The 23012-nt window shown below is 30.3% G+C and overlaps 2 protein-coding genes across 21 annotated transcripts in view; one reads left to right on the top strand and one right to left on the bottom strand.

The window, feature by feature from the left end:
* LOC148305848 (coiled-coil domain-containing protein AGAP005037) overlaps positions 1–23012 on the bottom strand; it is a 252666-nt gene that overhangs the window by 91653 nt on the left and 138001 nt on the right. The gene's annotated exons all lie outside the window — the stretch shown is intronic.
* Positions 4181–23012, top strand: part of b6 (pentraxin-related protein b6) — a 33437-nt gene continuing 14605 nt past the window's right edge. Inside the window, exons 1-3 of the mRNA XM_088266053.1 lie at positions 4181–4460; positions 18741–18957; positions 20568–20827. Of these exons, the coding sequence (XP_088122179.1) occupies positions 18779–18957; positions 20568–20827 (439 nt within the window). The 5' untranslated portion in view covers positions 4181–4460; positions 18741–18778. The remainder of the gene's footprint in view (positions 4461–18740; positions 18958–20567; positions 20828–23012) is intronic.

Here is a 23012-nt window from a genome sequence, read left to right as displayed (position 1 = left end):
TTGTTGATCTTGAACCTTCTAAACCTCCAATTGTGTCTAAAGATATTATTTCAAAAGGCTTTGTGGCCGGGCCTAGATGAGACATAAATCCAAATTTCTTTTGTCCTCTTGATTTATTTTTAATACAAATTTCACAATTTCTACAAATTGTTTTTATGTTTTTCGTCAAATTTTTGGCTGTGTAATGTGGACTAATAGTCTTTTGCATTTGTCCAATTCCAATATGGCATAGGTTTTCATGTATGTCTTTTATGATTTCGATGCTAAACGGTTCTGAAAGAATTATTTTTTCTTTTTTCTTGACCTTTTTAAAATAGACATTGTTTTTTTCAATCCATTTGTTTTTTTTCTGTTGAATTCTTTCATTTTTATTCTGATCTCTTAAAATATCTTCTAATTTAACCAAATTTACAACTTTTAATTGTTCATCTGCATTTTCACTCGATTCTAATACTGGATTCCTGCTTAGACAATCTGCTTCTAAATTCTTCTTTCCTGGATTATATTTTATTTCAAATTCATATTGCGATAAATAATATGTTAAATCACCTAACTCTTCATCGGTCCTAGATTTCAGATTCATATTTTCCAAAGGTTTGTGATCTGAATAAACCGTAAATGATTTACCTATTAACCAGTATTGCCAGTATCTTACTGCTTCCTTAATTGCTAAACATTCTAAATATATTGCTTTTTTTTTCTTCTGGGCTTCATTTAGTTTTTTTGAAAAGTATGCCACTGGTTTTTCTCTACCATCGGGCTGCTTTTGTTTCAAAATGGCCCCAACACCTTCTAAAGAAGCATCGGTATAAATGTTGATTGGTAAATCCTGATCAAAAATTTCTAGAACGGGCTGTGAGCAAAGCATGCTTTTTGTTATTTCAAATGCTTTTTGGCATTTATCACACCAAATAAATTTTTGATTTTTCCTTAGTAAGTTATGCAATGGATCTAGTATTATTGCACTCTTTGGTATGTATTCATGGTAAAAGTTTATTTTCCCCAGAAATTGTCTTACATTTTTTATCGTTTTTGGAACAGGAAAATTCTTTATTGAAATCAAATTATCCTTTACTGGTTTTATTGAATTATTTTGAATTATATGACCTAGATATTTTACCAAGTCTGACGCAAATGCGCATTTTGTAAATTTTAACCTGAAACCTTCCGTTTCTATCGCTTCCAGCAACTGTGTTAGATGTTTAATGTGCTCAGCAAAAGTTTTACAAAATATAAGAATATCATCTATGTAATTAACGGTGAAATCTGTAAGTTTATACTTTCTTAATATGTTACCTAGTATCCTTTGAAAAATTGCTGGTGAGGTCTTCAATCCAAATGGTAGGCAAGTCCATTGGAAATGTCCTTCTTGTGTAACAAATCCCGTCTTTTTTCTGTCTTCGATTCGTAAAGGAATAGACCAAAACGCTGAGTTTATATCTAGTGTTGAAAAAAATTTGCAATTCCTGGTCTTTATCATTAGGTCTTCAATTAAAGGAAATGGTTGAGCTTGAGGCACTACTATTTTATTCAAGTCTCTGAAATCTATACACAGTCTGGATTTTTTGTTTTCCTCTTTTTTAAATGCCAATGTAACAGGTGCAGCAAATGGACTGTAGGATTCTTCTATTAGCTTATTATCCAGTAATTTTGCAATTTGTTTTTCTATCTCCTTTTTATCTTCTACAGTACATCTGTAAGGCCTCTTACTGCAATATCTGTCTACTAGTAAGTCTATCCTCGCTTCGTATCCACTAACAGTGCCGATATCATATTTGTCTTTTGCAAAAACGGATTTATATTTGCAAATCAGTTCATTTATTTTAGATTTTTGAAATTGATTTAAATGATTTATTTTTATTTCAAAATCTTCTTCTTTTACATGTTCATTATAATTTATTTTGCACTCCTTGCTGTTGTTATTTTCTGTATTTTTAAATTCACTATTTTTAATTTTATATTTTGTAGAAATTTTTTCTACTTTCTTTTTATTTTCATTTTTCAAGCATTGTCTTTGTGTTATTTTTAAGTCTTCATTTTGGATTAGTTCAAATTTTTTTATCATATCTAATCCTATCAAAAATTCATATTTGAAATTTTCTTCATCAATAATATGTACATCAACGTTTTTTTCCAATTCAAATATTTTTATTTTCAAAGTCGTCAAACCGTTTGTCTTTTTAACACCATTAATTGTTACTAAATCTGCTTCATTCATATTGTTTCCTTTTCCTTTTAGTTTTAATAACTTAGAATTTATTAGAGAAACATTTGAACCTGAATCGTAAATTCCAAATATTTCAATTTGATTATTTAGTAATAGTTTGACATTTATTAATGGTGTTACTATTCGTTTTTTTGATCGGTTTCGTTTAACTTAGCTTCTATAACTGAATTGTTTACATGTCTGATAGTATTTTTATTATTAAACTTATCATCCTCCTTTGTTCTAAACCAGCACGTTACTTCAGGGTGATATCGAGTTCCCTTATTTAATTTTTCACAAATCTTACATGGACTTTTATCTTTAATTTTACCACTAGTTCTTAGATTTCCATATCTTCTTTGATCCGAAAACCTTTTTTTATTTACAATGTTTTCGTGTTTTTTTACTTCATTGAATAAATCGACTGTATCTTCTAATTTTTCTCTATCAATCATATTAATTATAAATTCTGGTAAACCAGCCACAATAAGATCTACTAAGGTACCCATGTCGATCGTTCTTCTCATCTCCAACAAAAGTTTTTCCTTCCTTATGGCATAGTCTAACAAGGAACCGTCGTTATATTTAAAAGATAATGCAAACATTACATGGTTCCATCCCTTGTTTGTAAATGTTTTACAAAAGTTGTTTTTCCATACTATCCATTCTGAGTTCATGGAAAATTTTATCATCATCGAACTGTACCAATCTTCACAACTTTTATCCATAAACAATCTTAATATTTCAATTTTTTTCTCATCCGTTGTCACCTCAAAACGTATACATTTTTTTTCAAAAATATCCATCCACTGGTTTGCATTAGGATTTTTGCTTGTAAATTTTTCAATGATGAACTTCTCTGAAATATCTTTTAAATTTTGATGTTTGCTTACCTGAGCATTTTGTATTAATTTTTCTAGTAAGTTTTCTAATGTTTGAGGAGCAGTATCCATTTTTTTTTTTTTTTTGTTTCTTTATTTTTGATTAACAAAATTGTCGTTTTATAACGTGGTAATATTTTCCTTTTGAAAATTAAGTGTAAATAATATGTAAAGTGGGTGTATAATAATAAAATAAACAATGTGTTGCTTTGTAATTAAAGTTTATTCTTAATTTATCTTTATAATAATTTTTATATCTATCTATCTATCTATCTATCTGATTCTGACAGTTAACAATATTATCGGAAGTCTTTTGTTTAATTCTGAGCGACGCATGCGACATCTGGTGGTAGAACTGTTTTATGTAGGTACTTTTTGTAAGTACTTAATAAAATGTATAGGTACCTACCTAGTTATTTTATTACATATATATATATATATATATAGAGGAAGACCGAGGAAAACTTGGCACAATCAGTTATGTCAAATACTTGAAAGTGGCCAGGTCAGGAGTCGTAATAATCGTCGGGTATGTATGAGGAGATGCTTGAATGTAGAAGAGGCGAAGAATGTTTGCAAAGACAGAGTGGTGTGGCGTTAGATTCTCTCTGCCTACCCCTGCGGGGAAGCCGCGTGATAGTTAGTTAGTTAGTTTTTACATATAATTACATCAACGTCCCCATGAATAGTTAGTTATGTCCAAATACTCGCTCAAAATCTCTATTATCTCCAATTAGATGAGTTAATTTTCACATTATTTTTTGACATCTCATCAAAGATGAAGAAGAATGTGGAGCCTATGACGGTCGTCAGCCCCGTAAATGCTCAGACTTCCATATTCTTCTTAATCTTTGATAAGATGTCCGAAAATAATATAAATTGTAATGTATTAAAATTGTTTTAAATTGTTAACATTACTTTACTTTTGTTGTACTTAAGCATGTAAGTATTTCGCCTCATCACAGGCAAAAAGCCAAAATGCAGCCAAATATTATATGTACATTTATATTTAAGAAATAAATTGAATAAAAATAATAGTAATTAAAGCGGGTCCGGTAGAGAAGGAGGGGTCTGGCAGCCGACAGCTGTCAGACTGCAGGTGGGGCGTCGGACTAGTGGGGGGGTCCCGGACAAGATGCGAGCCTGGGACCGACTCCACCACACACCACACTCACTGTCTGCATAGTTTGCACTTGCTGCTCACTGACCTCGGTGCGCGCGCACTCGCATCTCTAGCCGCCGAAACCTTTCAATTGGGATCGTTGAAAAATACTCGTATTCCCTGTCCCGAAATCAAAGATCAAAATCAAACAATTCAGGATTTACGACAGCAGTTTTCGTATTTAAAAAGTGCCATATTGGGATGTGGAAAAGTAAGTCTATTTTGTTCATATTATTTTAATATAATTTTCAATTAATTCCATCAAACAGTTTTAAAAAATTATATTAAAAAAGCGATAAAAAAACCAACTAACCATCACGCCGCTTCTTCGCAGGGGTAGGCAGAGAGAATAGAACGCCACACCATTCTGTTTTTGCAAACATTCTTCGCCTCTTCCACGTTTATGCATCTCCTCATACATACCCGCCGATTAATACGACTTCTAACCTGACCCATTTAAAGTATTTGGCATACCTGACAGTGCCAAGTTTATCTTTGTCTTCCTCTGCTCCTTTTTCCAATCACATTCGCCCCATAAATTTGTTTTACCGTTCATCACTCATTATATACACCTTTCTTAATTTTATCGATAATGCTTATGTCAGCTTTGCATTCTTTCCATAGCGATAATTTAAGTATATTTTGGAGAAAAAAAATACGCGCTTACTGCGTATACTCGTATCGATATTTCTTTATAATAAAATTGGATTCAATTTTATGGAATTACAAAAAATATTTCAAAAGTTCCTTAGTTGTATTTAGTAAACACGATGCACTGTATTTATTTTGTATTACTATTGATCCAAATATAAACAACAAAAAATATCGTGACTGGATAAAAAAAGTGATAAAAACAAGTATCTTTTTTATTAGTAATGTGTTTACTTTCTGAATATCGTACATTATTCTCATTCTAAAATCGACAATATCTGTTCCAAATGAGTAAAAAATGTTTTGTCTTCGGTGATATTTTAAATATTCTTTTCTACCTTATCCGAACATAATTACAAATCTCCAGATGCAAGTAATATATGTAAAATACATTACTTGCATCTGGATGTTAAATGTATAAGGTCCGAAGTCACAGTAAAGACAATCATTTTAATTGTCGCATTTATTTTAATTATTCCTTCAAGTTACGTGCCCCAACTGAAGTACACAAAATAATAAACCATTTTAAATTGAATACTTAAGGACCTAGGATGGAATAATAATGGCGTTGTTTTGAATATTGAAAGCATTAACTTTTGTGGATCATATTGATATATTATTTTGAGGACATAAATTAAACCCTGAAGAGGGCAACAGGTTGTTGCTGAAACTAGTTGGTTGTTAAAAAACTCAAGTATTTTTATTCCTCAAATTAATAATGGCGTTTTACAAACTATTTTTTTAAATCAACCTTCTCTCTGGACTTTTATTTCTAACGGCATTATGAAACCAGTCATCAACCCGTTTATATTTATAGATTTGGCGTTTAATTTGTAGAACTCCATTATAATTTGCATATTAAATATTAACATACGCCATTGACAGAAGTTTGAAAGTACCTTAACAAGACGAAACAATTGTTACAGATTTTATTTTTACGTGTTTTTAATAAAAAAAATACAATTTAGAAAACTCTAAATATCAGTTGTTGATTTTCATTTTTTAAGGAAAAAGAAATCCGTTTTTTAGAGATGAAAGAAATTCTAAAATAAAGTGGTTTCGCTCATATGTAATTAAATAAAATTTATATAAACTTGAATTATCTACTTTTGATCAGTTTTACTTGGTAAATACCTACATAAATAGCGCCATTACAATGTTGAAAGAATAATAAAATGGGTTGAGTGCTATCGGAATGACATTTTTTTCATGCGTAAAAATCATTGTTGTATGCATAAAAGGTTCAAACTAGAAAATGCGGAATGGCAACAAAAAAAGTATTTGACAAAAAGAATAAATAATTGTTGAAATCAAGAGCAGTTAAACAGATTAACCATATGGATTAGTGGATAGACCGAAAAAATATCAACTTGTAAGTGGAAACGTCGGTTGTTGAAGAGATTTACGTCTGCGCATGAAAGCAAAACCTGTTAATTAATCTACTACAAAGTGTGTTGTTAATTTTACTTTGACCACCTCTGCGGGTTACAGTTCTGTCACTAGAAGGTTCCTACAAAGCTTCATTCGTTCCGGAAACAATTTACACGTAGGTACCAATACATCGTAACTAAAAACTTCGTAACGGAATGCGGAATTGGATTGCATTCCGGGTCTAGAGTAAATCTAAAATAATAGCTTGACGAAAGACATTTTTTTCGAAAAACTTCAGTGATTCATACAAACTAGATTTCGAGATAACATTGTAACGTTCAAGGACGGCGGTTGGGTATCTTTTTATATACAAATCGATAGGGTTATGAGTCGTCATAGATCATTCTTCAATAACTGACGAAAGTGATGGTTGTAAAAATTCGAGGAAATAAAGATAAAAAGTCAATATCTCGTCATGTTCTTTCAAAAGCGTATTAATCAGCTAAGTTAGACATGGGCAATCGAATTAAACAATTGGATTAAATACCGACTTTTAAAAATAAGTCGCAACATAATTCGGTTTTTTGATACGATTAATTAAAGCTTATTGCGCCAATCACAAATTCGGTGACGCTTCGCGGATTTGTACCTCCTACTATTTTGGAATCTCGAAATCAAAAACTTAAGCAGGAAAGAAACACAAACCGAGAAGACCGGATTCAGACTACCAACGACCCTTTAAAAAATTACATTATTTACGATATAATGCGAAGGACCTAATCTATTTGAATCGGATATTTGTACTAATCCTTATCCGCACCCAACGGTTTAAAGAGCACCTAATCGTATTGACGCAGTGTCATCGTTATCGCTACTAACACAAAGGCAAGGTAATCACTCTTACGCTTCAGGGCAATATAAAATAAATATGAGAGTGGAAAAATCACTAATATTTATTTTGACCCCCTGGGAATCGAACCCGAGGTCTCCAACACGGTACCAAAACACGCAAAAACCATCATAGTTCAGTGGCAGACAAAAAATTATCAAATACAAAGTTGATGTACTTTTCAGACTTGCGGGATTCTATTTAGGGCAGCTTTAATATGTAATAATAACACAATACCTGTTTCCTGGAAAACATTTTTTTCAAATGATGAAAAATACAAAGTAGGCCTTTTAGGAAAAAATATATTGGAGATGAAAGCCTTTTTCATGTTAATATCCGCAACGTGTTTTGAATTTTAAAAACGACACGTCAAAATAGAAATTCGTTATCTGAACATTGACTTGATTCTTGAAAATAGATTACCAACCTCCGGACCCTCCCTCTTTCATCTTCATTCGTATTTTAATGTAATATCTACCTACGCACATTTATATTTTCTAAATGGAATATCTTTTTTAAATGAATTCGCATAAAAATGTATAAACTTATTGAGCACGTTCACGAGTGGTTGCTGCAGCAACACGATATATTGTACACACATAAAAGAATATATTTCGTACCAATTTCACCAAAATTGACGTTCATTCAAAAATATTTCCTTCATTTTAATTCCCTTGATTTTTACAAAAAAAAACATTTGCAGCAGTTATTCAAAATAAAAAGCAAAATCAAAATGAGTCAGTTTATTCCAGAGATTTTTTATACAAAAATATTTATCTTCTACTACTACTACCACTACTAGCATCACGCTGTTTCCCCGCAGGGAAGGCAGAAAGGATGGAACGCCACACTCTTCTGTCCTGACACTCCTCGCCTCCTTAACATCCATACATCTAGTCATACATGCCCTACGATTACGCTGACTTTTGACACCGACAGATTTCAGGTTCTGATTGATCTGATCGTGATTCCTTAAAACGATGCATTTCCTCGAAGCGAAATTTTATTTAAAATTTATTTATAAATTGCATTATACTTCTACTTATATTATGTGTGATTCATTTGTATACTTATTTATGATACGAGAAAGTTAAGTATATTTGTTTTAAAAAATAAATACTAAATATCACTTCTCACATGGCAACCGGTCATTCATGAAATAAAAACAACAAATGGCTAAAGTCTTACATAACATATTCCCCCATACATTGTTTCGACTCTGAGCGTCGTCAATGACAAATTTTGATAAAAGTCATTGTGAAATATAATAAAATTTTAATACATCCAGTAATTGTGCTCTTACATATATTTTATATAAATAAATTAAATAATACAGCTCGAAAAACTTACATATTTAAAACACGTGTATGTATCTTTATACACAAGCCGCAGGAAATGATAAGATCTTGCTACGTAATTTCACTGGAATCCAAGATTCCGTAGGCGTTCGTTGTAATATAATTACAAGTGATGAGAAAAAAAACATTGCGACCCAACGTTTTTTCGCTTCCTTTTAAAACATAAAAGCAAGAAATTCTCTTATTTTGGAGAAAGTATTACTTTTAACACGAAACACAATTATTTTTAAGGGCGCTTTGGGGGAGGTGGTGTAGTAAAAAGTCATTATTAGTATATTTCCTATATTTTCAAAACCACCATTAATATATATTTACGTATCTCTCATTAAATGCCTACGATTGTTACAATCTAAACGAAGCAAAAAATTACCAATTCAAGTATGTACTTCAAAGCAGAAAACATGTAGCCTTCAACTAAGTATTATTTGTGTATAAAAATATTTTGTGTTATACGTTTTTTAAGTGAAATGATTTTTCAGTAACAATAAATGGCAATGTCACCTTTACCAAGTTCTCGCACAAAATCACCAAAAAATATTTTCTCTCAGAAATACGCGATCCGTAAAAAGAAAGAAAAATTCGGCGAAGTGTATTTTTAATGGATGTATAAAAAACATAAAAGTAAAACGGCTGGAAGCAACATATCTTTCTAATACGAAAGGAAAACGAGCAGACTTGTTTCGATCACGCGATCAGACTACTATTAGTTGTCATTATATAATTCTGTGTATATAACCGATACGTAATAATAAACGGTATACAGCCACAAGGAAGCGTGCTCACCTTTGTAGAATAAATTTATTGAACCCAGTATCCGCACTAGATCAACAGGTTGGAGGGAGGCTATGCATGTGTTCAAATTTAATTACAGATTTACTAGCGATTATATGAAAATCACAACGATACATTAATTTGAGTCAAATAATAATTTAAGATAGATGATTAGTTTAAGATGATATTTTGTGGGAAATCTTTTACATTTTGCTGGGTGCAAAAATGACGAAGAAATTCAGATGCATTTGATGATTTCCTTTTCTTACTCAGTTTAATTTTTGTGCTGTAAAATATAAAATACTTTATTCCGTTTCTTATATACCATATTTTCATACTTTTTAAAATATTTTTATCTTATTTAAAATTGGAACAATTTATTGGCTTTATACCATACTATATATTGTATTTTTTTGGTATAGCCGTGCACAAGCTATAACGTTTTTTTGTTACTAGTTTTAAATAAATAAAAATTATTCATTGAAAGAAATATGTTGAAAATTGGTATAATGTAAAATATTTAAAGCTATTTTTTTAATTATTTTAATGGTCATTTGTGCACCTTATTTTTTCAGCCTTTGAGTATATATATTTATATATTTTGGAAAATGAGTATATTCCAAATCCAAGTCGTACCCATCGAGGAACGAATAATTTTTGTTTGTTTTTTGGCATCAAACACAATAGACCGCGTCAAACATCGAACATATTTTTAGTCTTTTTTTTCGATTAACAATTCAATGTTAGGAAAATATTTGACTATTATTAAAAATTTTAATTAATTGAAAAGATAAGAAATATTAAAAAAAATTCTAAATAAATTACGATAACATCAAAATTTTTAAATAAATTACTAACATTAATAATGGTATTACTTATGCTCGTTATGTATTCATACGTTCCAACTCAAGAGTTTGTAAGTTCTACTTTAAGGAATTCAAATAAGCAGCGTCCAAATCACATAAGCTATGGGTATGGATATGCAACCCCAGGCGCCCAAACCATTCATGCTATTCGCGTTTTACTACTCGATATCCCTATCCATTTCCTCTTCCGTACACCAAAAATGTCCTTCACCCTGAGCTTTTCCATCTTACTCATATCTTTCCCTACAAATATATTCATGTCCGAGCATAAGACACCAGTTAATTTGATAGATCGCGTGCTTAGGTTAAATAAATATTACAGGAAAAAATTACTTGTATTCATTTTGATCCACTTGGGATCGAACCTGGGATCTCTAACATGATAGTCAGATGCGCTGACCTCTACACCACGGAGGTGGACAATGCATACTATAATGCATGCAATACATTTTAATGTGATATTTAAAAAAAATACATTCATCGAATCAATAACAGGGAATATTTGTGTTTGTCGTTCAACACATAATCCACGCGAAAACATCAGCTTTGTAAAAGAACCACTCAAACGAGTCAATTAAAAGGATATCAAAAACATATTTTACATGCTTGCAATTAGCAACGTGCTGTTAAGCAGCATTTGGATGAGGCAGGCAGAGCTTTATTTGTGACAATATTGAAATTATTGTCACACAAAAATAATGTCAATATTATCGCTGTATTCTAGTCTATGGAGCTCTTTGTGTGCCTCTCTCAAACACGCTTGGGGTCCTGTCTTGCAATATGTTGCAGACCCCACAAGATAGACCCCAACATTTTTAAAACAGAGACCTTATATATGTATATATATATATATATATATATATATATATATATATATATATATATATATATATATATATATATATATATATATATATATATATATATATATATACATGCAAAACCCAACGCGTTACGTTTAAAGTTCAAATTGAAAAAATAGCATGCCAAATTTTACATTCAATTGCAATATAAAATTTCTTGGGTTACTTTTACTCTATATTAAATAATTTTTATTTCAAAATCCGTTTGGGAGTATAAATACCTTACATACAAGTGTGCCTTTTCGTACGGTGGAAAGATTACTAATGAAGGTTTGAGGGGTATTACCGTGTTGTAAAGTAAATCATTTAATAATGCAGTAAACAATAAGCAATATCCGAACAATAAACCCGCAGCACATGCCTCGGGATTAGAGGGTTTGTATTCATGGTTTAAATCTATCAACAACATTTTTAATGTGTTAAAATACTTGTTATCTTCAAGTATTTGGACACACTAGTGATTCTTGTACAATGTTTCAAAATTGGATCATACATATATATATAGAACATCCAAGGATTTGAGCAATGTGGTTGAATTTGAGCAGTGGTTGTCAATCATGGGTAGAATTGGTGAATGTTGCACGTGTGTAAAGTGATTACTTAAACGAGCCCATAACGGTAGCAAGCTTAGTAAATGCCCAGACTTCCATATTTTTCTTCATCTGTGTTGAGATGTAAAAAAAATAATATGATAAATATAATAAAGGTTTCTTTATTTATTATACAATTTATAAAGCGATGATTTTGTGATAAATCAGTTGAAGGGCGCTTAACAATAAACAGCTATTTAATAATTTAAAACATAAGTAAATAATTTTTCATTATATTTTAAGTTTAATATATTTATATTTTCAATAAAATATAAAAAATAATAAACAGATAAACGTGCAGATTATTCATTAAAAAAAAACATAAACAAAAGATGAATATGAAGGAATCCAAAAAGGATAATGGTTTTAAATAAGGATATTTATGTGACGAGGTATGGAGTTGAATGGTCATAATCACATAAGTAGATTTAATAAAATTTTACTTAAGTTAAGTTAATACAGATTTAGAAAATACGTCGGTTGATTAAAAAAAATAACGCAAATAGCGCACTAAAATCATCTAAACTTTATCAGCGGAAGTAATCTCGTAGTGCCCACAGAGCCGAATTAACCCTTGAGCTTTGCCTATTCTATTGGCCCTCCAGACGTGATAGAGCCACTCGGCACATATTTTTCGATGTTATTTTGTACTACTGTTTATTATAGAAGCGCGCATGATTTACTGTTTATAAATATACTGTGACCACGACAGAAGAATTCTCAAAAAAGGCTTAAAATCAAAGATTTAGAATCAAGACACATTGTACAGGTGTTTTTTTTAAGTTATTTTAAGGATTAATCTGTGACAATTGTTTCGCCTTGAAATGACATTTTGAAAGTAATGTTAAGATTAAATGGACGGATCCTTATGTATAAATAAAATAAATGATTGAAAACAATTTAGTAGACTCTAAAAATCAGTGTTTGATTTTAGTATTTAATAAATAAATTTAAATGGAGTGCTTCAAATAAAACGCAAAATCTATAAATATTTTAAGTGTCTTTAAATTTTATGTATCGATACACAGTAAAAGCGTCTAGGAAGCATGCAATTGTCCCGTACTAACATTAAGATACAATGTTGAATAAAAACGTGTACCCATAAAGCAGTGGGAAATAAAATAAAGTGAATGGGGAGAACAACCATTTGTGCTTACGTTGAAAGCATACAATGTAACTAAAAAACCACTCTATCTCAAATGAAATGGGCGAGTGTTTGCATTTGACAATCGTTACCACATTCTGTTAACCCTCAATCGGGCCGATTTTCCTCTTGGCTTGAATGACGTCCGCACGAAGTATCTACGTACACGCTTATACCATATATACCTTCTTTACCCGCAATCGATACTGCCGTTTTGTTCCGAAATCGTTTAAAGAAAATAAATCATACGTGGAGATCATTACTAACCGAATGTAGCTGGTACCTACTGGCGTGCGTTGAGAGAAAGTCGGCGTCTGCAACTGAAATGTATAGCCTATAGTACCTCAACGGAGATCAGATTAAGTGTTTTTCTCATTTCGGTCATTCATTTATCGACACTGTCACTTTCTTTCGGCGGTCAAAATAGAGTGCTAGTAACAAGTCTAATTGCGTCACTACAAAGATTTTAAAATTATAAATCCATTTAACAACCCGCTGATACTTCCTCCGCAATAAAAAAAATATATTTCATCCATCATCTGCACGAATGGCAACACGAATGTTTACAAAAAATCCTCAATTCAGGCAGAGCGCTGACTTCAACGTTCAATGATCAAATATAACACGTAACTTATATCTAGGAACCATCACAATTAAAGTTTTCGGACGGTATTATTTCAGATAAATTATATAATGCGTCTGGATTTTATTGAACACAGACTAACAAAGTCTTAAGATGGAAGTATAGTATTCTTGGACTAACACAAGTAACGACAGGTTTAAATTATTACTTTATGCTCCATATATTTACCCTATCTCCAAAACTTATTCATATATGTATAAATATGAATTTTATTTAAAATATCTTAATTGTTTTCTTTTATAACAAAATAAATGTTAGTGTATACGCATATTTTAATGCAGAAGTATTTTTTTGGTATTGACACACCTAATCCAGAGTTCGTGAGACTAAGCACGGTACCTCTACCTGAATCAAATTAAATAGAAAAATAAATTTAGTTATGGTATATTCCCTTGTTAATTATTCGCAATTTTTTCGTACAAGAAACAAAAAACATTTTCAGACATTTCAATCATTATAATCGGTTATCAATTTTATTAGCTTACAAATTTTAAAGAATATACATAAGTGTAGATATTTTTGGAACATATAAGAAATGTCTATCTGCTTCGATCTGTTTAAGTAGTAATTTCATAAACATCAATAATACATTTCTACTGAACCATTTTGATAATTGACTTTGGAAGATAACAGATTTGATGGTTAATAATAAGATTTGTCAGTAAATTTTATGTTTATGTAAAATATATATATATATATATATATATATATATATATATATATATATATATATATATATATATATATATATATATATATATATATATATATATATAAATATATATATATAAAGTATATAAAATATATATATATATATATATATACAAAGCTCAAGGGTTAATTCGGCTCTGTGGGCACTACGAGATTACTTCCGCTGATAAAGTTTAGATGATTTTAGTGCGCTATTCGCGTTATTTTTTTTAATCAACCGACATTTATTTAATTTTTTATATATTTATATATATATATATATATATATATATATATATATATATATATATATATATATATATATATATATATATATATATATATATATATATATATATATATATATATATATGTACAATAAACCCCCCTATAACGCTGATCATATCCGCCTTATCGGAGGAAAGGTTATGGGATGTTAATTTTATTAAATTTTATTTATACATGGTAATCAGCGGAAATAACTGAAACGAGTCATTCAAGATTAAAATATAATTTGTAGGGATTAACTTCCCTATAACATTCCTTCTGATAACCCGGTTCCTATCTCAATGTTATAAGGGAGTTAACTGTATTATTGGGTATTGATTATTAAATTGTAAACATAACAAAAATATTCCACCTCTATTGTTGTTACGCTAGTTGTTATTGCTAGCATTGACATGTTTATGTAAATAACAAAAAAATAATGCAAAAATAGTTGAACAATACCGTGTCATGATTCGCAATCTTCTCCATATTTCTACATAGTAATTTAAGTATTTTTGTAGTAACATATTTTGCGCTTGTTCTAGATTATTGTTCCAAAATTACGCAATTCTTTTCACTAGTAAGGGACGTCCTTGTCTGCAAACCGTGACGATTGTAATTAATTATGTTAAATAAAATAGAACAAAGATAATGGTAGAGAATAGTAACATTACTCATATTGCAAAATAAACAAAGTAACAATTGAGACGCTACAACCAACCATACGACAAACAGGTAACCAATTTGTAATACGTGACGAAAAAGCGTCATTGATACGCGATTCTACATAGTTATTTCATCGCTGGATGTCTACTACGCTAGTAAGGAGCGTCCGGCGTGCCCGTAACATGTCCAATGTGCTCGCACATCGTGCTGTCTACAGTATTTGCGTAGTCGGATTCGGTTGGAATGGATCGATGCCAATATAGCGGTACCCATTGCACGTCCTAAGCACATAAACATATTAATCAGTAGCAATCGTAGAGTGCTACTGGACCGCAATCGTAGAGGATACAAATGATTACATTTATTCCATAGGGCTTATAACATGAAAAAGTCCTTTCAATATATTGGCTGGATTCATTCATACTGCCCAGGGTTTTTCCATGTAACGCGGTGGACGGCGTTACGGCACCTATTATCACGGATATATAAACTTTTTTTTTTTAATTTTCAAAATCAATAAGACGAAACAATATTTGCGTTTACGTAATTACAATCTATATTTATATAATTCGTCAAAATGATAAAATATGGAATTGTAATAAATATTTATATGACATGTGAATATATATTTTTAAGTAAAAAGCTCGACATCAAAGAGTTGCAGGACCTTTTTTGTTTCACAGAAAAGCCCTGATTCTTCCCATGATTGACAACAACACTACTCAAATATCATATTTGTAAAAAAATAGTGATATAAAAAACTATTAACTGGAGCGAATCTAGAATTTGTGAAAACACACACTCTAAACATTAGTTCTATAATTGGGTTGCATTTTCATTTTTGAGTACATGGGTCCACGAGTAATGTAATAAGAAAAATAATTACTATCAATATTTGAGGGCTGTGATTCGCTTAATCACTTTTTACCGAATTTTTATTTGACTGATCAACTTTTAACACATGTTTTGAATATTGAAAACATTAACATTGTGGATCATATTAATATATTATTTTGAGAAATAAAAAGACTTTGTTTTTTGATCCACTCACATTTTTATTAATATACAACTAGTTTCGGCAACAACCTGTTGCCCTCTTCAGGGTTAAATTTAAAACAGGGTTCAATTTAGTCATAAATTAAACCCTGAAGAGGGCAACAGGTTGTTGCCGAAACTAGTAGGTTGTTAATAAAAATGTGAGTGGATCAAAAAACAAAGTCTTTTTCTATCTCAAAATAATATAACTTTTAACACGTTCACAGAAGACACACATAATAGGCGAGTGTTTGTCAACCCATCCGCATATCAGTTTTCTTGAAAAAAATTGTATACAAATATACTAATTGAATATATCCCCGCAAGTAAAAAAGTTGCCCCGCCCGGAGGGGAGGTGATATGGTTTGTCAAACAATGAGGCACTAATATTTTGCACCTGATAAAACGAGAACCAATAAGAAATAATCTTTCATGCAGAAAAAGGTAGCACGCACTAAACAGTTTGATTTTCGTGGTAAAAATCAGTCAGACAAATCATATGTGACTCATACTTTGAAGCGTCGAAGGCGTTCAAATTCAACCGAGTTATAAAATAATTTCATACAATTGTAACTTTTACTGTTTTACCAATAAATATGGCACATTTAACTATTATGCACGTATTTTATCGTGTGTCTAGATCAGAAATGTGATAAAATAACAAGAAAACTTGAATAACTCAATAAAACATTATACCTGATGTAAAGTTTTGATTTTTAACTGATTTTAGTTGATATTTCAATCAAAAGGATAATTCTATCCTTACAGAGACATCTTTGGTCAAGTGTCGGTAGTGAATTTGTAAAAAAATTATAAGAAATAATGCATTACAAAAAGCTTTCTTTACTAATTTGTAGATACCACACTTATCTACCACACACTATCTGCGGGAAGGGTAATTTTACCGTTTCACTCGACTGGTGGTTTTGGGCGGGAAGGGTAATTTTACCTTCTCACTCGACTCGTTGTAAATTGCGTGTAAGTTATTTTTACGCATGAGTTTTGCGGCATCTTTTGATCTCATGTGAATGTATACAGTATGGTTAAATGTTATCACTTCTTTTCAGAGATGTTTATCTCTATTATGAGCGCGAATCCAATATCTTTATAATAAAAACCACCACGGACGGAGGCGTGGTTTAAACCGTGACTGATATGCGAATGTAAAATTTTCTTAGCCGCCAAGATATGGCGGCCGGTATGCCGATGGGTTCAATAAAATTACATTCTAATTTATTACCGATATCGGTGCTGACTAATAACAGTCAACAATATTACAAATTTCTGATTGCAGTTGGCCAACCATCTTAGTCACGGTGGCCATAGGTTACACAATAATGTTTCTAAATAATTCAAATTTTAAAAAAAATGTACATGTATAAGAAATGGCATAGATGACGAATACAGTAAATTTTCAATACAAGTGGAACATAAAAGATACTAAAATATACATCATATAAAATTAGCAACTCTTAAAATAAGGAGTTATTGAGAGGTAAGAAGCTAAAAAAATACTTTTTCTATATATGTTCTAAAAAACAAAAACAAAAAATATCCAATATACGAGTACATTCTTTAAAAAAATCGGGCATGAACAGACATGTGACCTCTCCAGTGGTCTCCGGTGAAATGAACTCTGTGTTTGCGAATATCGCCTTTGACGCCAGTAGTATGCGCCGAGAGCGTTCACCTAACTCATTTGAAAAAATTCAAAAAATTAAAATCTTACAACAAAATACAGTAAAAAATTATAATAATATTATGTAAGTATGAAAATTTGTTGTTGCTTAATTGTATAGGTTAACGTATTTGCCGCATATCATACTGAAATCATTTGGCGGTCAAAACTGTTTTTTTTTTTACAAATATTAACAATTATAAATCAACGTACGAGTATATGCGCATGACAAATACGCTATTTGAATAATTCTCGATAATCGAAATCTGAAAATGAAATGTCGTGGGGTATTCTTTTGTATTTAATATATTTTGTACACGTCTAATACGTAATTTGAAAAAATGTCATGTAACAGGAATATTTCGATTTCCGAGTGATTGGCAGTTTTCGCCCAGACCTCCCAATTTTATATTTCCATTTCACATTCACTGGGTGACGTTATCTGCGGAACTTGCCCTGATGAAAATTTTCCCCACCCCGAGTACGTCTTAAAGAAAACATACGTACTATTGAACTGTAGGGATTTCTTTTGTTAACACGCATCTTTCGAATGCGTGTTAAAAAAAGACGTGTAAACAGAATTAAAAGTGAATATATTAGAAGGGAATGTAAGCCTGAATTATAGATAGTCGAAAAAATTAAGAAACGTTTTTTGAGATGATTTAGACACGTGGAGCGAAAGGATGAGAAGATAATGAATGAAGATAGAATGTTTAACAAAATTGAATGGGATAATAGAAAAAAACATGATCAGAAATAATTGGCACTACTTAAACGATTTGAACCTAAAATTTGGTGTTAAAAGTCTAAGGAGGAAACTAGGTATGTCGGGACAGTGTTGCGTTCCATCCTCTTTGCCTAGTTATGTATAGGGAAGGCGTGATGGTAGTAGTAGTACATACCCACTCGGGCTTTGTTTAATAACTCTCAGATTGATAAAATATTTAGAAAACCAACAGAGCAAAAAAAAGAGATATTATGTGTTACTTAAATGTGGATTTTTTTACAGTATCCTGAACTAGGCTCCAAGTTAATAAGACATTCAAAATGATTCAAGGACCAAATAAAAGGTCGTCACCCTATTTCGCATTGATCTTGACCCTAGCTGTCACCATTACACTGCAGCAAGTAAATGCAAATGAGTGGCAGCCGATCACAAGACCTCAACATGTTAGTCTGACGACTTATCATGGAAATTCTTTCCAGAGACAGCCTATAGAAGGAAGGTAAGAAGATAAAAATAATCATTTTATTTTCTCCGTTAATTTTGTGCGATGGGCATTGAATCGTCTTTATTGCCATCGCTACGCACTGACGACAATACGATATCACTTGTTGTGGGTAGTGTGCTGGTACATTGATCACTGTATTTACCATTTTAATAAAATATTTTTGTTCTGTTTTTTCTTCTCAAAGGCTCTCCTGCCTCCTCTTTCCTTCTTTTCATATTTTTATTACTCATGTATGATTCACTGATACACACATACACACCCTCTTACATACACATACACACCCTCACACACACTCACCCCAACCACAAACATTACTTTCATTAATAACTAATTATAATAAGAATAACATCGGTGGATTTTTGTAATTGGCTGTAGATTTATTAATTGCTATCGTATATTGTATTGTTATAGCTGTAAAAATCCCAAAAAAAATAAAAAAAATAAAAAAATATAGTAACGTGTTGATCGTAAAAATAAACAATCAATTGTCACCTTCAATTGCAGAAGAGATATATAGAATTATAAAAAAATAAAACAAAACAAACGAACAAACAAATAAGTACGCTGGCTGAGAAACAGATTGTACAAGATAAAATCGTATTTTCAATATTATTTATTAATATTCAATGCATTTACTTTGTGGTTAGTCATTTTTACTTTAATATTTTTTTCAAAAAATGTTAGTAATATTAGTTAAAAGTGTGTGAATAGTGCTATGGTAGTGACGGTAGTATTGTTTGCACGCTGTTGTAGCGATTGACCCGACAAAGAGACGGGTACGTCTCGAAACCGGTAAATAAAAAATCTCGGTGAGTGGTTATAAACTAATATTTTGAATATTTAAAGCACTTACTTTGTGGATCATTGCCATATATTATTTGAAGAAGTAAAATAACTTTATTTTTTGATCCACTCACTTATAAAACAAACCCTGAAGAGGGCAACAGGTTGTTGCCGAAACTAGTTGGTTTTTAATAATAAATGTAAGTGGATCAAAAAACAAAGTTATTTTATTTCTCCAAATAATATTATATTAATAATATTTTTGTAAAAATAAATGTAAATAAAAGGACAAAAGCAGTAATGATTTTAATTTGCAAAAGCAGAATTCGATCAAACATATCATATATACGACCTTTTAAATGGATCATTGTTTTCGTGTTTTATAAAATACATCATATTCACTCTCCTTATCATCCATTGTCCGCCTCCGTAGTGCAATGGTAAGCGTGTTTAGCTACCGTGCTGGAGGTCCCGGGTTCGATTCCCAAGGGGAGTAAAATATATTTGAGTGATTTTTTTCACTCTAATATTTGTTCAATATTACCTTGGACTGGTACCTTAAGCTGAGGGCTGGTCACCTTCTTTCATAATAATAATAAATTTGGATAACTTATTTAGCGCCATTTTCGTAAAATAATACCTCAAGGGCGATTCATGTGTTAAAGATCAAGGTAACACTGCGTTTATATGATGCAGTGCCCTATACACTATTGGGGTGTGGATAAGGGTTTGAATATCGTCCATTGTGTAGTACCACGTTTATATCATACCACAAAGTTATGAATGCTTTTAATATACAAAATATACATTGATTCTTCCAGATTTGGCGGGGTGTCAAACTTCGATTACGACCCTTCGCTAGTGAATCACATTCCTGCTTCGGGAGGGGGTCTATTATCTTCCTCTATCCACGCCCCTGCCGGAGATAGTTGCTCTATATATAAAGTGGCATTTAATCAAGATCAGTATTCCCAGTACCTTCAATACAAAGAAGCCCTCCCAGACCTCAAGGAATTCACACTGTGCATGTGGACAAAGTATAGCAACCATTCTAGCGACCACCCGCTTTTCTCGTATGCTGGTAAGTTTCAATTACAAACCATTCCGTTTTTACACAATGAATACTAATTTAAAATAAATAATGGTTACTTCATGACATATTAATTAAATAAGCGAGGTTTACAAAGAGAGAAGAGAAATAAAGTTTTAAATAGTAATTTTGAATAATTTGTGTTAAATATATTTAAAATTTTCCACGCCTAAAACAGACAACAGTTTGAAGATAATTATGAGTTTCGTTTCACGGACAAAAGCTCATTTGATAAATAAGTATATATGGACAATCGCAGTATAAAATTATATTCAGACATGGGTAATCTCAATAGGAGGAGAGAAGGCCGATTGCATAATTGCCAAGATTTATAGAACCAGTGTAATACTATACATAATATGTGTGTGTGCATAATGATAGTGTCATATGATTTAATTATTCAAATAGTTCAGTGTCCATATAGTACACACCGGTTAACAGGTATAGTTAGGTCTTTACATGTTCAAGTCAGAATGTGTAGAGCCGTGCTCAGGGCTTGACGAGTCAAAAAAAATGTTGTTTAGAATATATATGGAAAAAATATTTTTAAATATATCTTTTAATTCCTTACTTTTTAATAACTGTTTTCTTTTCAAAACCGAATAATTATTTCAAAGAAAAACTTATTTTTTAAACGCAAAAACGATATTTTAATAAAAAAGAAAGAAAAAATGCGTAAAATTTAGCCTGGATTTAGAGAAAATAAAGGTGCGATTTAACAAATACTTAGCCTTAAACCTCGGTGATTGTATTACCCACTACGCTCTTGTAATTTCCCTCTCTGTGAATAAGAAGTCGGTCGTTACATTTTTATAAACTACTCGGTGTATCCAATCCCTACATGGTAAATTACCATGTTTTTACCCATCTAACCATTCACGGAGAGGTAATTCATTGAAATTACACGATCAATAATTTATTTTCAATGCAATTAAATTACGGGTTACACAAATTCAAACGTATTAATTTAATGTGTTTTATTTTATTTTGCCAAGGAAACGAATAAGGAAATAAATTAAAAAAGGAAACAGACCGTTTCGTTTGATTGTATAGCAATGTTGGAGTAAAATATGCTTTTATAAGTTATAAAATTAAAGCACCTGTCTTGTTCCACATTACATTACAAGCTTGAGTTAAAAATAACATTAGCCGGTCAACTTATTGTAACATATGTTAATGTTATAATTTTGATTATTAGATATAATATTCCCGATAAAAGTTATTCGTATTATTAATTATGTATTTTCTATAGTTAACATGAAATTATTTAGTAGCATATATATATATATATATATATATATATATATATATATATATATATATATATATATATATATATATATATATATATATATATATATATATATATATATATATATATATATATATATATATATATATATATATATATATATATATATATATATATATATATATATATATATATATATATATATATATATATATATATATATATATATATATATATATATATATATATATATATATATATATATATATATATATATATATATATATATATATATATATATATATATATATATATATATATATATATATATATATATATATATATATATATATATATATATATATATATATATATATATATATATATATATATATATATATATATATATATATATATATATATATATATATATATATATATATATATATATATATATATATATATTTATATATATATATATATATATATATATATATATATATATATATTTATATATACATATATATTATATATGTGTGTGTGTGTGTGTATTACTAAATAATATATACAAGTACACACACATGCATATTTTACTTAAGATTTGCTGATTTCATCTCTATATAAGACTTTCCATTGTCAAAATATTACCTTGCCATTTTGTAATAGTAAAAGTAAAAATAAGGTCACCTCTTATTTTTATTATGACTTATATGAAATAAAAACAATTTAATACCTATTTCACCATGATAAAATATTGTTTTGCGATTTGTGTATCATTATATCTTTGGAATATTGTATTATTGGATGTAGAAAATTTAGTTGTTTAAAATATCTTTAAATTATTAACGTTGCTAATCTGGCGTTGGGTAAGTTTTTGTGTATTTGTGACCTTTACTGAACTGTGACCTGGTACAACGATCAGCG

Source organism: Brachycentrus maculatus, unplaced genomic scaffold (assembly GCF_059751285.1).
Source record: "Brachycentrus maculatus isolate JH-2025_06_01 unplaced genomic scaffold, ASM5975128v1 h1tg000261l, whole genome shotgun sequence".
In the NCBI taxonomy this organism is placed as follows: Eukaryota; Metazoa; Arthropoda; class Insecta; order Trichoptera; family Brachycentridae; genus Brachycentrus; species Brachycentrus maculatus.
The sequence above is the reverse complement of the archived record's forward strand: the minus strand, read 5'-3'. Positions and strand labels throughout refer to the sequence as shown.